Source organism: Tigriopus californicus, chromosome 8 (assembly GCF_007210705.1).
Source record: "Tigriopus californicus strain San Diego chromosome 8, Tcal_SD_v2.1, whole genome shotgun sequence".
Classification (NCBI taxonomy): Eukaryota; Metazoa; Arthropoda; class Copepoda; order Harpacticoida; family Harpacticidae; genus Tigriopus; species Tigriopus californicus.
This window is the reverse complement of record NC_081447.1, coordinates 4,902,902-4,918,767: the sequence shown is the minus strand read 5'-3', so window position 1 is coordinate 4,918,767 and position 15,866 is coordinate 4,902,902. Positions and strand designations below refer to the sequence as shown.

Sequence of the window (15,866 nt, the reverse complement as noted above, 5' to 3'; positions counted from 1 at the left end):
AAGTTAATGTTTGAATATTATTCCTTACTACTAAAGCCTAGTTAATGAAATTGACACCTCAGAAGTCAAACTTTGTAGATGTATCACATTTTGAGTCATTGGAACAGAAACAATCATCCTGACCTTTTGACATGAAAATATTAGAGCAATATCTGTCCAAATCAACTAAAAAATCATCCACATTGATCTATTGGACCAGTTTACGAATCTTCTCTTGACTCTTGTCCATCCAACTTTTGCCGTCCTCCAGCCATCCCGTAACGATCAATTTACGCCCAGCCACAAAAGACAATGCCGATGAGGTGAAAAGTCCATTTAGAGAACCATTTCAAGATATCCTATCCCAAACCGTATGTTTTATTGCTTTCAAAAAGTCATTACAGCTTGTTGGGCTTCAATGATTCGTGGAAAAACTACTCGTGAAAATGGACAAGTGATGGTTCTTTTATTCTAGCCCACTTTTTAGAATGGTGAGGGAAGGAGGTTCAGGATATAATAATGCGACAAGAGCGTCATGGAGAAGGAGGAGGGTGGGAGCACGATGGCGACCAAGACCAGGAGGTACACAAGGTGGAGGAGATAGAGAATGAGGACGAGGAGGAGGGACAGATACACTCGCTGCTCATTATACTCTCACAGGTTTGAGACGTCAAAATAGTCTCGTGGTTAGTTAGTAGTACGTCAGTGCTCTGATCGTTCTCAAACTGGGTTCCATTCCACTCCCCCGAAAACCAAAAAATAGCTGTTTGAGTCAAACATTTTATGACCATCCTGCAGGATCCCTCTTGAAACAAGGTAAGTGCTCCATTGACATTTTCTGTCTAACACATGAACGGTAGAGTGATATTTCACTCTAAACAGTCCCATTGGTTAGTGTGAAATATACATCACGGAAAATCTGAACAAACCGCAATTCAACATCATCGTAGTTCCCTTGCATAGCTAAAGCAATGATAACATACTCAATATACTGATATCCTTGAACAATATCAGTTTACTGAGAGCAAGCATAATAAATTCCAACGCTTTCAAAGCTTTGCATCCTGGTGAAAAAGTATTTCTTTCAAGTATGACGCTCAACTTAATGAGCATTGGTTTATCTGGACGTAAACAGGCCTCGTCATGCTTCTGCTGTTTAGTTTCCTTTTTTCTCGAAGTGTCGAAATAATCTTTGAGTAACCTCTAGTTTCTTCCCATTGCGTCCTTGACATGTATGTAGATACATACGAGTACATGGTTGGTCGGATAAAATACTCTTTTCACAAGAGAAGAGCGTAACTAGATGAGAAATTCAAAAGTCGAATGTATTCATTGCCGGAGATTAGATTTATAACATGTGCAATAATCAGTCATTAATTCGATGAGATTACATTTTTCCTGCCTTTATCTCTTGGGGACTGAATTCTGCGCGGCAGAGGAGAGTCATGAAGAAAAAGCTAAATTGAGTGCGAACACAGATTGATTCCTCATTCAAGCGAAGGTAATCAAGAAGACTTAGCGCTTGATCAATCATCTATTGTTCCCAAGGTAAAGGTCGGCGTAATAATATTTGACGGCTCTTTAACACACAACCGCAGAATATTTGCAAACTTTTCAGCCACTCCTTATTTGGTTTCAGACTGTCATCGTCATGGATCTCCAAACCATCCGGAAGAAGTTGGCTTCCAAAGACCAAGAGCATCTTTTGGCCTATTGGGATGAGCTCAACGAGTCCGAGCAAAAAGAATTCAAGACCACCCTGGCCAAACTGACCGAGGAATTGGATGAGGATATGGAATTCTTCGAACGAACCGTGATTGCCCAAGATGAGAAATGTGACAAGCTCGACGACATGATGTCGCCGTTGGACGAGAACCAATGTGGATCCGTCAACAACGTGTCCGACGAGGAGAAGGCCGAGTTCAACCGATTGACCTTCGAAAGCATCTCTAAGAGTGAAGTGGGTATCATCTTACTGGCTGGAGGACAAGGCACCCGTTTGGGCGTCAGCTATCCCAAAGGCATGTACAAGGTGGGTCTTAAGTCCGAGAAGAGCTTGTTCCAATTGCAAGCGGAACGCATCTTGAAATTGGAGCTCTTAGCCAAGGAAAAGACGGGCAAACGAGGCGCAATCACGTGGTACATCATGACTTCGGCTAGCACCATCAAACCTACCAAAGACTTCTTTGCGGCGAGTAACTACTTTGGTTTGAACCAAAGCAACATTGTGTTCTTTCAACAAGGCACCCTTCCTTGCTTCACATTTGGTGGCCACATCATTCTGGGTGGAAAGAAGGATATTGCTCGGGCTCCTGACGGCAATGGAGGATTATATCGGGCTCTGCGTCATGAGAAGATCATCGATGATATGAAAAGTAGAGGTGTCAAATACATCAACCTCTACTGCGTGGACAACATCCTGGTTCAAGTGGGTGACCCTCTCTTCATGGGTTATTGTATCCACAAACAAGCCGATTGTGCCAATAAGGTGGTGGGAAAGAGCTATCCCACAGAATCGGTGGGAATCACATGCAAGGTGAACGGCAAACCTCAGGTGGTTGAATACTCCGAAATTACCATTGCCTCATGCGAGAAGACCAATCCAGATGGATCTTTGGTTTACTCAGCGGCCAACGTCTGTATTCATTTCTTCACCCGAGCATTCCTCGAGGAGGTCGTGTACAAACACGAGCCCAAGTTGGTTCACCATATGGCCAAGAAGAAGATACCTTTTATGGATGTGAAGCATACTCGAGAGTTGGTCAAGCCTGCCAACCCGAATGGCATTAAGATGGAAAAGTTCGTGTTCGATGTGTTCCAATTCGCCAACAACTTTGTGATTTGGGAGTGCTTGCGCGAGGAAGAGTTTGCTCCCTTGAAGAACGCCGAAGGAGCAAAAGATTCCACCCCAAGCTATTGCCGGAACGCTCTCTTTGCCCGGTGTCAAAAATGGGCTATGGCTGCAGGAGCCACATTTGTGGATAAAGATGGCAAGAAGCTGCCTCTGATGATCAACCCCGCTGCTCCCAAGGAGAGCAACAACAATAACAACAACAAGACCTCGGGTGTGTCCCCCGACTTCGTGGCTGAGGTCGAGATCTCGCCTCTTGTGAGCTTCGCCGGAGAAGGCCTCGAAAAGCTCGTGTCAGGGAAGACTTTCCAAGTTCCATGCCATGAGATCGGTCTTTAGAATTGGGCCCTAGATTTCTTGTGATATAATACCGTAATACTGTACTGTACCTAATGAGATGTCAACAGTTCCCCGAAAAGATCAAAAAATGCCTCCTCCTCTGTAAAATATGCTCGAACTCATTTCAAGGAGCTGGACTACGATTCCCGTTAGCGTCATTGTTCTGTTACATGCGAGTGCCTAAAGAACTGCTCCAGCACACCCGAGCACAGTACAAACACGTTGCAAGCCTCTAAGTATGTATCGGCATACTGTACATGTAGAATGGGCTTCCACTTCCTCATGGGCTAAAAGTAGTAGTAGTAGCAGAAGTGGCGTTAGCAATCTTAGAAGCAGTAGTAGAAGTAGTGAATGGGTCCCAGAGGAATCTTTCATGCACTTCCTACATTCGAACTCAAAAGCGAACCTTTCCCCAGAACTTGATTGACCAGAACGAACGAAAAGGGCGTTGACCAGCGCTCTCAGACAATCTCCATGTTCTCTTCAGAACCTTGTCAGAGACCTTGAAGTCGTTGCTTGAACTCTATGTAGAGCAAGACTATTGAGTTTTTTTCCGCCAAGGACAGGTTTTGTCGTTGAACCGTCACTTTTAAACATGGTACTATGCTAAGTGCAAATAAATTCAAATCATCGCCATCTTTTGGCTTCTCAAGTTTTGGGTTGGTTTAAAGCTCTCAGAGCTTCTTGCTCAATTCGACAATTCACTAAGAGTTAAAAAAACTTCACTCATACAAAACCCTTGTTATCTCTAATCTTTGTTCAAGAGTCCAAAGTTGAGGAAATAGAGATAAAGCCATCATCTACTTACTCCTTGAGTTGCCAATGCAAATATTACTGCCTTTGCACTCTTTGGTGGAAATAATGACCTTTACCACACACATAGGCAGCTTGAATTAATATTGACAAGTACCAATACCAAACAAACTAATCCCTTGGATTCACTTTCGTGTGAAGAACTTCTTACAAGGGAGTGAGAGAAACAACTGCACTCGCCTGGAAAGAAAATAAAACAATTTTGAATGACATGGTGATAATACATTTTGATTGCGGTTAAAATACATGAAAACAGTAAGCACATTTAATGGAAGCATAATCAATCCGGGGATCTGGTGTTCGTAGGCATCAACTTATGAAATTTGGCCGTCACATCTACCCTTGGACTAATTTTACGTATTTTTGAGTATTATTTAAACATTGGCAAGAGTTCGCAATTAGCAATTGGCCTCAAATTAAGGCACCTTGCTCATAGATGGAAGAACTGAGATTTTCGTGATTGTGGGGGTTCCCAATAGAATTGATATCTGAATGGGGTGGGGAATCAACCGTGGGTGGGGATACCATTTTTGCCTCCTGGTCGTCTAAACCTTCCGGACAAGACGGTTGAAGCTGATGCGGATGCGGGTTATGTTGCTGTGTCTGATGTTGGGGTTGATGTTGGTGATGGTGGTGATGATGCTGATGATGATCAAGCACATGGCTGGCTTCATGAGTTGCCAAGTGACCTGAATGGACGTAGCTTTCTTGTTTGGGCTCAAGGTATACTGGAGTCATGGCAGGTCCTAACTTGGCATCATTCCGGAAGCCTGAAACAAGAATTGACAAAATTAGTTCGACCTATGGTCAACGTCAGTCTGAAAAAGTAGTCATGAGCTACTCACTGGCTGGAATTTGAAAGTCTGGATCACTAATGGTGGCAAATGCAGTTACATATTGGGCATCCGTCATGTGCGTGCTGTTCATGGAGGAGGGTGAAGAAGCTACCATGCTGGAGGGATGGTAGCCTCCCGTAGACCAAGCAGACTGTTCCAGATGGATCTGACCCCCATCTCCACCCCTAAGAGGCGAGCCCATCGAGTATGACGCCGTGGAAGGGGAACACGCCAAATACACTGTTTCAGATGACGCCGATCGCAACGAGTTCGGGTTCCCTATTTGATAGGCCGAATCGCGTTCATTGGCGTACAGATAATCAATACTGGGATTTGGTGGTGTGAGAGGACAGGTGGGATAGGCATGGGCATAGGTTCCCATATGGCCATTGTAAGATGGGCCCAGAATGTTGTTATTATTGTTGGCGTTATTGCCGTTGGTGGCCGTCCCCGTTGCATACGAGAAATATGATGGATTGCCACTGGTCTGACTAGATGACGAAGGCAGTAAGCCGTTATTTCCCGCTGAAGACGTGAGAGCGGAGGCAACAGTGCCAAAATCTGGCGATGACAGCCCGCCCATAGCGTCATAATGGCGCTGGAACGAGGCTGACGACACCGGCGTCATGAGGCCCAAAGTGGCCGCTGCAGCCGCACTCGCGCCTGCCGGGTCCGCTAATAAAGAGTTGACTTGAGACGGGGAGTTCATGGCATTAGGTGTCATAGCACCTCCATTGGGCATTGAATAGCCGTGGTAGCGAGGGCGCAGATTCTTCTTACGGAAACCACGTGGTCTTCTTCGACAAGAGGCCTCCTCGAACATGAACTCTTGATCGGGGTCGATGGTCCAGTAATGACCCTTGCCGGGCCGACCTAAAGCCTTAGGCAATTTCACGAAACACTCGTTGAGACTGAGATTGTGGCGAACCGAATTCTTCCAACCCTAAAATAGCGAATGAAACGTGTCCATTTCAAAATGAGAGGCAGACACTTTTGAGATGATTCTTTGTTGTACAGTACCTGGTAAGGCCCCCTGAAAAAGGAAAATCTCTTTTGGAGATAATGATAGATCTCACTAAGTGTCATTCGTTTGACGGGTACCGATTGGATGGCCATCACGATCATGGCAATATAACTAAATGGTGGTTTCTCTTGACGTCTGGCACCTGAAAAGAAGTAATTGAATGTTACATTCATGCATGTTATGCCATCGGGACTCTGAATTTGAACCCGGTTAAACATTTGCTTTTTATTCAACAGGCTACCCACTCAGTTTAAAATAGCGCTCCACGCTAATCCATGGAACACTTGTGTAAAGTTCGTATGCGTATTGATACCTCGCACTGTTGGGGACTTTCAGGTTGATAAACATATGTACAAAATTACTCCACCAGTAGGATTGTGACCATTTGAAGAGCAGTTCACAGTGGCCTTTTGAAGTGAAAATAAACTTTGGAAACATATTGGCAAAAAATATGTAATATTGGAAGATCCATTTCCGCTAAGTACATGACCTTACTCACTGAACCTCTAATACTTTCTGAACGCTTGAAATTTTCTTTTTTTGAGCACTTATCGCGAGTGTTCCTCCACCAAAGAGAGTTTTTTCCCTTCCAAAAATATGCAAATCAAGTTTGATGAAACAGCTAACTGACTTAGACATCGGATATCAGAATTGGTGCCGATTTGTTATCATGACAAAATCTCTGCCAATCTTCCCTTTTCTTGTGGTGTTCTTCATGGTGCAACACTCGACGGCTAAATCATGTTCTGGTTTGGACTGCCTAAGCAACGAGGAAGACCCATGCGCTCCCAAGAGGGTTTACAAATGTTATCCGGTTCAGGAGACAGTTTGTCAAAACAAAGTGGTTCCCAAATGCAAGACCAATTGCCGGCCCGAGCCGAACTGTGTGCCAGGCTCCACCCGACCAAAGTGCACGCAAAAGCGCCATTGTGCAATCCAAAATGTGGAACGATGCACCACGATCGTTGGTCGTGAATGTCCCAAAATTATTCAAGATCCAGTTGAATCTCGCGATCCATCGACCTCGGTCCAATCCATCCTCAAAGAGGAGCTTTTGAGAAGTCTTAAAAATGTAGTTCTGGGTTATGACGACGGTTGTTGGGATGTGCCGAAGGAACAATGTGTATCGGTGCCGGTGAATCAATGCTATTTTGAAAATGTTTGCAAGGATGTTCCAATCGTATGTCGTCCCATTTGTCGAGAAGTTTGCAGGGCAGTGGCGGTGAACACGTGCGCGCCGGAAAAGGTCCAGAAATGCGAGACTATTTTGACAGCAACTTGTTAATTAAGTTGAAGAACTTGTGATCGACTCTACAGACCTTTTAGAGATCTGTATGTAAATCTAATAAATTTTCTATTAAGCCATGAGGAAAATTGTTGTTGTTTTTTTACTTTATTCAAAGTCTGTTTAAAGAATATGGACCAAAGGACCATAAACTTGTGTTTGAGGCACATTCCAGAGATGGTTATTAATTCTGTGACTTCAGTGTTGAAGATCTAGTCGACATTCTAGGTAATTAAGGGAGAGATAAAAGTTGCTCAATGCATTCCCAGATAAAATGTTTGACAAGTAAGCAGAAGTGCGCTCTTAAAATTATGAGGTTATCGAGAACACCAAAGCGAATTACTTTGGCTTTAAATGACTACCTTCCTACCATGATTTCGTTTTCCATTTTTTCCATCCACTTCCGAATCGGTCGAGGTCGGCTCTTGTCTTTGAATCTCTTCACTGACCGAATCCAAGTCGTCTTGAGACAAGGGATCTTTTGAGTGAAGATTATTGGAACTTTGCGTTCCCACTAGATGCGACTGCAAGACGGAAGGATCTTCGGGCGTTTGGGGCAATTGAATGCCATTCACTGAGGAGACCATCAGAGGGTCGACATCATGATGGTTTGGTACCGATCCTAAATGATCAGTGAGTGGATCACTTGGGATGGAACCTGATTCTGACCTGTTACTTGGAGGTGGCGGTGGCGCCTGTTGTTGATGGTGGAGTAGTTGTTGCTGCTGCTGCTGCTGGTGTTGTTGTTGTTGATGGGCATGATGGTGATGGTGGTGATGAAGCACATGTTGATGGGACGTGGGATGAGACGGAGCCATCATCAGATGTTGGTCCAAGGCATGGCCCATGGGGGACGACCCTTCACTGTTCCCTCCGTGACCCACCCCCAGGTGTGAAGCGTCATGATGTGGATGACTACTTGAGACTGAGGCCGAGACCAAAGTCGATGTGGATGTCGTGCACATATTTCTTTTGTATACACAAGGCAATCAGGTCTTGGCTCAAGCAGGATCTTTAGTTTATTCTTCTTTCAGGACAAGATGGGCTCAAGACGCCTGTGTTTCCCACTCGGACGAACGAACAACCCATGCAATCTCGACGTCAGCCCAGCACAATCAAATATTTGTGTGAATCCGATTAAATATTTGTATAATAATCTTAATAATCTGGCGAGTTAGCGTCAACAGAACAAGGCAGAGAGCCGAGCGAGATGTTTAACAAACAAATCCTCGAACGAAACTCGTCTTTGGGAACTGGGTACAACAGACCGCTTGCTATCGAAGCTTCCTTCACTCCATCGAGACTCGAGGATTGAGCTCCCGGGGGACTGCAACACAATCTTATTCCTCATCATCAGCCTCTCTCATTCAGATTTTAGGGCTTGCCCAGAGATCCTGGATGAGATCTTCACTACTCATTCCACGTCTCCATCCAGACCTGTTTCCATTTTAGCGCCTAAGAAGTCGTCACAGATCCGTCGCAACTCACTCATTTGTACTCACGGTCCGTTCAGCGAGCGAAGGAACGTAGGAACGAGCCAACACCCATATGGACCGAAAGACTAAGTAGGCGACGGGGGCCGCCATCAAATCCGCTACAAACAGTCGTCATGACCCAAGAGACTTCAACATCTTCATTTGAGGCGTTTGGACCAATCAGAGGAAAACTGAGGGGGAAATTGGGGAGGAGTTACAGAGAGCTCGCCAGAGTGGGAACCGCCCAACGAGCGCCAAATGTGGCTTGAAGACAGCAAGGTTGGAAGTGAGAACAGATACTCGGATAAGCAATGGGAAGTGTGTGTCATCGAACGAGACATGAAAAATGATAATTTGTCTTCCACATAAGAATCTGGGAATCAGTAGCAGATTCAGTTCCATTGGCGAGAAATTCATTCATTCATCAATCAACACGAGCTATCCACATGAAATCCCTGACAAGTCAGTTCGTCTGATGATTGCTTATGAATCTGGAGCATGAAAGTGGCAAAACGACCAGATGTGGCCCAGGCTGTATAATGCATTGTAATCGAAATCGACCTGTCTTGAATTTGAAGCACACGTGGAACACGCCCTTTTCCAAAGAGAGGCGGAAGACATGATTGCCTTAGAGGCGATCTTGTCGCGGTTTTCCCGATCAAGTTTCTCTTTTTGACATCTTGAACGAACCAGGAAATCTCCACCCTCCATTCAAGGATCAAGAAAAACAAAACTTCAGTTGTTCATGTGGTGAAGAATCAAGTTTTGGCGGCAATCTTTGGGGTGGAACTGCAGCTGGAACCCGAATACAGTCGACAAGTCTCCTGGTGGGAGTTCCAGATCATTTGATAGGGTGCCAAAAAGAACACACAGAGTGATGAATTCTTCGGGAATAAATACATACGTACATCAACCTCATCTCATCTAGAGTACCACAGCATTTGATGGTCCATTCTTGAAATTAGCCGTCCTTTTCCATCCTCCAATGTAATCGCCCAATGACCCATCGCGTAACGTCGTGAGTGTACTCGTTAACCTCCTTCTCCATTTCCTACGATTACGAGATCAGGTGGATGGATGGAAACCCAAAACCGTCAGACAGGAATCCATTGATTTTGGTGCCAGAACCCCTCATTGCCTCGTCTGGGTTTACCACTTTTCTTGGCCTGAAGATTCTCATTGACTGGCGACGAATTCGTGCGGACGGTCCCTGTTCCTCATCATTTGCAGTTTCATGTCCATGCTATGCTCGACATCATCAGCATCCAGCATCATCCAGGCCAGAAATCTGAGCTGAATGGACGCCACAAAGAATCCCTGTTCAAACTTGGAACTTTACGGGGAAAAACAACACACTCAACATTGGAGGCGTGGAGGCCAGCGGATGAAGGCGCAAATCCATCAAAAGAAAATGTCGTCAAGTTTTCTTAGCAGCGTATTGAGTTCACCCGATGATGAATTGGGCCAACAAGCCAGGAATGGAGGTGTTAGAGCTCAGAGCTCAGAGCTTATCCGAGAGCTGTCTTAACCTCTTTCTTCACTAATGCTAATGCACACATACACACACCGTCAAGTCAAGCGATGAGGCATGTGTGGCCAAGACTTGTTTGTCAATAGCGTTCTCGAGACACCTCATTAGATTTACACTCACAAGACATCCCAATCAGAGGGGAAAGGGGCTAAGAGAGAGAAGGGGTCCAGCGTTTTCAGATTGATGCATCTTATGAATATCACGTATCAGTGCACACTATGATCGAAAAATGTCTTAGCTATCATTTCTCAGTTCGAAACTTGGAGAGATTGGTTGAAAGAGTATGTACCATCGCGTTCAAGACCTAAAGAAACTGGTATATTAAGTAATATGGGAGAATGACCCATCTGAGAGAGGTGAACTCTACTTTTAGAGGTGTGGGAGGTCGCCCAGTCTGAACTTAAACGTCCGTAAAATGATATCTGTCTTCAACTTGGACACCTTGAACCTCCAGAGCTCTTTCGTCCCCTAGTGATGGATGATGAAAACGTTCCCTCTCAAGTGGAAAAAGAGCATGTGCTCAAATTATAACATCAGTACATCATGTCTTAGATCCCAGTTCCAGGTGAGAACAAATATCTCTGGCGATATTTTTTTACCCCCCCAAAAAAGTTGTCGGCTACGGACGTGTATCTTCTCAGTTCTACTCTAATTCCAAAGAAATGCCAATGATATCAATTAAGGTTAAATGATCATTGTGAACGAAGACTTGACGAGAATTCCAGGATGTTCTGCCTTTGACGACATCCTCAACGGTAAGAAACGGGGATGCAACGAGACAACAAGGAACAATTAGCGTGGTGACAAACTGTCGCCTTTTCGGATGAACTCACATGTCTCTCCTCATGTCTTGAGGGCGATGCTATAGTCATTCAAAGGATTCATAGACGGATTCTCCAACGATCATTGTTCTTAACTCAAGAAACACGGTCAACATGATCTCATTTCCGTGGGCCTTCTGGACGTTTTCGTGAAAATCATGTTTAATGCACGTGATCTTGTGGTTAGTTCTGTCCCCTATGCTTAATATTCGAAAACCTGCTGGAGGTGAGTGTAAAGGGAAAAAATCAAAGGATAACTCGAGGCAAAAGGCTTAGTAAGGGGCAAAAAAACAAGTGCTAAACAAAATTCAAACAATTCGTGTACAAACACGGTCTATTCTTCTGATGCTCAAATCTCGCTTTGTTCGCTCTTAGGATATTGTTTCTGGTGACGTCGTGGGAACCCACTAATGGGTCGGTCGTCCTGGCAGAAAACGAAGATCTGGCACCGTTCGCGGTTTGACAAGCTCATTGTCTCATCTGGAATGAGAGTTCTGGTCAAATTCTTCAAGTCTCACATGGCTCATCATGGGAAAACCACTTTGACCGGACCCAAGTCCGGAGATATGTACAGTATACGTATGTCCTCTTCTTTTCTGCCCTAACAATTGTTTCGTGTTTTCTGGGAGAGCGAGCCATCCAGCTAGAACTTGTTTCTGAATGAAAATTCAATGCCCTGGGGATACAATGTGATCATGTAATAATCGAGAGTAGCATGTGATGTTTTCACTGTGTCTTATTTGGAAAACAAATTCATCGTCTGACGTCTCGATTGATATCAAAATGAGAAATTGCCGAATCTCCAGCAGCTTCACGATGAAACATTAATGTCAAGATGTTCTACGTTGCACAGGCCTTGTTCTTACACACGTTCTGTACAGAACGAACTTGTAGATAGAGCTTGTCTGAACTTGAAATGAATAGCCAGTATCTATCCATGGATGAGGTGTACGTTCAAGACAGAAGGTAATGGAGAAGAATTGGCAATGACACCCCTGGTGGGATTTTTTCCCTTTTCCCTCAATAACACAATAGTTTCGACCTTGTGAAGCATATGATCGTTAATTCTATCTCCCATGGCTTTGACACACCTGGCCAATCATCACTTTCTTTGACACCGTTAGCAAACAAACAATTTATGCCTGAGTCTTTCGAGGATGAACACATCGAAATAAAGACATTCTTACACATTTAGGCTGAAGATCGTTGGACAAATTCAAGTCCATCAAGCCACCAAGCTCAGCTTCCGTGAATGTCGAGGTTATCCGATTCAGGCATGCATAGAAGTCATTTGTGACCAGGGCTTGTCTTTTTGCAGAGCCTTGGCGAGTTCGTTCAAGGTAGGCATACATTTGATAGTCAGATGTATCAAATGTTACAAAGTGTGCGATGTTGGTCAACGAGGAGAAGTTCCATTTCCCACTTTTGTTATGGCCATTGAGCTCTCTGGAAGATGTTATCAGGCCAACCACCACAGCTCCAGTGAAAGATCTCAGTTGGTCAAGGAAAATGAGACTTTCGAGTTAGCAAGTTAAATGGACTTGTTTTTATTTCGACCAAGAACAAATGAAACGAGAGTTAATGGCCGTTTCATCATGCCCGACAGATTTCGTATTAAGTTAATTCGAGACTTCAACGGAAGCCTATGAGAAAAGCATTCATTTCCTTTGACAATGTAGTACGTAGCATTGTCCTTCCGCCTTCGCCTCCTCCGCCTAACACTCCTACTCCTGTTAATAGAATGAATACTCGGGAGACAGATATGGATGGCCAAGTATTCTTTAGTAAAATTTTCCATTTCATTATCAACTCAGGCAACAACTTAATCGGTGTGATTTTAATTGCTGGACAGGCGACCGTGTTTGATATAAGTCTAGTGTACGAATACTACGTTAACAGAGCAGGATCATTGTGCTGATTGTGCATGGACTTATTAACAGAAGCTGCAAGTTTTTTTCTGAAAAACATTGCTCACAAAAAATCCCCATCAAATTTCACGCATTCAATATATGTTTTCATTTTCAATATCGTATTTCAATTGTTCCTCGAATCATGCTTTTGATGCGCATTAAGTACCTGGATGGAAATGATATGCATTCGCTTGACCAAAGGACATCTTTTTATTCGCGGTTTTGATGAACTAATTTCACATCAATTTTCCTACCACTTACAATCAAGTTCTGAATTTGCAACACGAGGGAAGAAAGTTTGCTGCAGATCCATGAACCAAAGGACAACTCTTCCATGGAAAATGCTCCATCGATGAGTATAAAGATGTCTTCGTCCTTTGTTCACAAAGCTAATAGTGGATTGTGAGCTTACCTCTAATGTAATTTGAATTCGAAGCGTAATCGTCGGTTCAACATAGTTGTCCGGAGCATTCAAAATTCCATGATTGGTTAGGACAAGTCGTGCAAATGCTCTCGAGTGCAAAAGCAAATAGGAACGGCCACAATCACAAAATTCCCACCAGCTGTTGGATAAAAGGGTGCTTTGCTTGTCGCCTCCAAAGACAGTTCAATCAACTTTCCAGATCTCAGGACATCGTAAACTTGCGCTTTCGCCATTAAACGCACTTTTTGAAAAAGAGGGAAGCACCTATGTTGAAACACATCACAAGTTATCGTTGATACATTATGACGTATGGTTTTCTTTTTGTTGATCAGCAAGTCTGATCTTGCCGGAAGTGATGAAGCTCATCACTAATTTTCGGCAAAACTTCCTCTGTGATTGTCGCATTAAAATATATCCTCGCTTGGTGACATGCTTGAGTGTCCAAATAATTATTTACGCACAACTACTAAACCAACCACTCTCTTTAAGGTCACTCCAGATTGGATCCTAAATAAACCGTGAACAAAAGCAGACATGCATGAATATCCATCCCATCTGTCAGAATTTGGTTGGGCATGGCTTTTGACCATATAGCACAAGTTGATCTGATGTGTGTTGTTGTAAGTAGGGGAGGTTAATGTGGGGGGCGTATTTGCTTACCAACGCATATGAAGCCCAGGTAAAACCACTTTTTAAATGAGAAAATGGATATTGAATGTCTCGTGTTCGCATTCCGATTGAATGATCATAAACTTAATTTGTTGCCGTTTGGCTCCTGAGTGTTAAAGGCACTGAAATGAAGCGAATCGTCAGATATGAAATGTTTGTCGCTTGTTTGGCATTGAAATTTAGCATCGTTCGTAAACTGATGATCGCACTTTTTTCAAGGTCGCATTGTTTAGGGAAGATTTGCATTGATACTCGTGTGAGTGAAATGGCACTAATGGACAGTATTATTGCTCCCATCGAACATCTGACGGTAGTTTTGATTCCCTTCCTAAACTGATGTAAAGCTACAAGAAATCACCTTTGTTTTGGAATTTACTAAAATGATCTGTTGACTAAAGTATACTTTTTGAGAGCAAGTACGTACTTCAACTAAGCACTCGGGCATTTATAGACGAAAAGGCATTGCACAGGATTAACTAAAGATTAATCATATGTCCCGTTCTCCTTCAGCATCACATTGACACGCTCTTAGAGTTCAGGTCAAGGTATTGCTAAATGGTTCATGGTTAAATCATTACCAAAACCTGCCGTCAAAACAAAGTGTCCATCAAATAATCTGAAGATGCACAGGCTTCTTGCGAGGCACAAATTTATTCCTGAAACACTGCCGAGTGCTCGAAAGGTTGGACAGTAAGTATATGTAGATCCCATGTACTGGGGTGCTTGTACACACAGGAATGAAAATGTGCCTGAGTTATCGGAATGGAACTGACGCTGTCTGCCGGACGCAAAATAAGCGTCATTGTCAAGCGTCAGGATTATACAGGCCCAACCGAGCTTCTTATATGTTTCGCGAACCATTCGAAAATGACCAGTTGATGAAAGAAAGCGACAGGGATAATTTCTACCTGAACATGATGAGTTCAAATACAAGTGATTAGTGGACAATGACCCAACGGTTTGTGATGTTATGACTTGACATATTGGACGCCTTTTTGTAGTACTTGAACAGAATAGTTCGTTTCATTTTACAATATCGCCGACATCCCATTCAGTTCGACTTGGCATCTGGCGTTGAGTCAAAATGAGCCAGAACAGTTACAGGCGGCTCTCCAGGCCACTTCTAGTGATTGGGTGTGTTTATGTGACTCTGATACAACTTCCTAACTGTGTTCAGGTGAGATATAAACAATTTCTGCTCCTCCGTAAGAAGAAAAGTACTCTTGCAAGAAGTCAGGTTATGTTTCTTCATCATGCTTTTTCTCATTTATTTCAGTTACTAAAACTAAAACTTTATAGTCGCTTGATTGGCGTAAACGTAGGCTGGGAGATTATTGAAAAAAAAAAGAAAGTAAACTTTCCTTATTGTAAATGCAATGATTTGGAATTAACCTCAAATGCATGCACATTACGCAAGGAGCATTGAGAAAGATTTGAGGAAGCAGTGAAGACCCCTGACTGAGCTCTGTTTATAAAATCAAAGCTGCCCCGGTGGGACAAAAAAGTTTCGCCGTTAATGCAACTCCAAGAGTGATTTCTGGAACGGACTTAACGTCGCGGATAAGAATCTGAAACTCCACTTTTTACACGACTGATCTCAATTTCAGGCTGGACGAACATTTGATCAAGAAAAGCTTGGTCGTGGTGAGGTGGGGAGTTTGGAAGAAAATAATTATGAATTTGGGGCTTGGAGCCCGGTCGGTAAAGATAACACATTTGAGAAGGCCTTGGAATTAAAGGCTAATCAAGTCGAGTCGAAAGCGGAAGAAGTTCCTTCAAAGACTAAAGCCAAGTCTTTTGGACCCATCAAGTTGTCCGAAGCCGAGACACAAAGGATCACATATGTGGGGCAAACTCCCCAGGCGGTGTCCAGAAAACTGGACGATGTCTCGCACATTGACTATTACCC

General features: G+C 43.6%; 3 protein-coding genes and 1 long non-coding RNA gene across 7 annotated transcripts in view; 3 read left to right on the top strand and 1 right to left on the bottom strand.

Moving 5' to 3' along the window:
• The first annotated feature begins 776 nt into the window (after positions 1-776).
• Positions 777-3,277, top strand: LOC131884534 (UDP-N-acetylhexosamine pyrophosphorylase-like). Of its 3 annotated transcripts, none has more exons than XM_059232356.1 (2): positions 777-795; positions 1,619-3,277. In XM_059232356.1, the coding sequence occupies exon 2, from the start codon at positions 1,631-1,633 to the stop codon at positions 3,167-3,169; it is 1,539 nt and encodes a 512-aa protein (XP_059088339.1). In that variant the 5' UTR covers positions 777-795; positions 1,619-1,630; the 3' UTR covers positions 3,170-3,277. The 3 variants fall into 3 exon arrangements, with proteins under 3 accessions (XP_059088339.1, XP_059088338.1, XP_059088340.1); XM_059232355.1 differs by lacking the exon at positions 777-795 and adding an exon at positions 1,372-1,527; XM_059232357.1 differs by lacking the exon at positions 777-795 and adding an exon at positions 1,463-1,480.
• Positions 3,278-4,189: 912 nt separating this feature from the next.
• LOC131884533 (forkhead box protein C1-B-like) lies at positions 4,190-8,299 on the bottom strand. 2 transcript variants are annotated; one of them, XM_059232353.1, is made up of 4 exons: positions 7,498-8,299; positions 5,839-5,984; positions 4,828-5,761; positions 4,190-4,752 (listed from the first exon to the last, which is right to left on the bottom strand). In XM_059232353.1, exons 1-4 carry the CDS (start codon positions 8,090-8,092, stop codon positions 4,394-4,396), a joined length of 2,034 nt encoding a protein of 677 aa, XP_059088336.1. In that variant the 5' UTR covers positions 8,093-8,299; the 3' UTR covers positions 4,190-4,393. The 2 variants fall into 2 exon arrangements, with proteins under 2 accessions (XP_059088336.1, XP_059088337.1); XM_059232354.1 differs by lacking the exon at positions 7,498-8,299 and adding an exon at positions 6,088-7,248.
• A 34-nt stretch (positions 8,300-8,333) lies between these two features.
• LOC131884536 (uncharacterized) lies at positions 8,334-11,683 on the top strand. The gene is made up of 2 exons (XR_009373732.1): positions 8,334-11,180; positions 11,330-11,683. It is a non-coding gene; the product is annotated as an uncharacterized LOC131884536 (long non-coding RNA).
• A 2,907-nt stretch (positions 11,684-14,590) lies between these two features.
• The window catches only part of LOC131885199 (collagen alpha-1(I) chain-like), a gene marked incomplete in the record, with an annotated part of 1,850 nt that continues 574 nt past the window's right edge, over positions 14,591-15,866 (top strand). Inside the window, 2 exon segments of the mRNA XM_059233156.1 lie at positions 14,591-15,134; positions 15,565-15,866. Of these exon segments, the coding sequence (XP_059089139.1) occupies positions 15,042-15,134; positions 15,565-15,866 (395 nt within the window).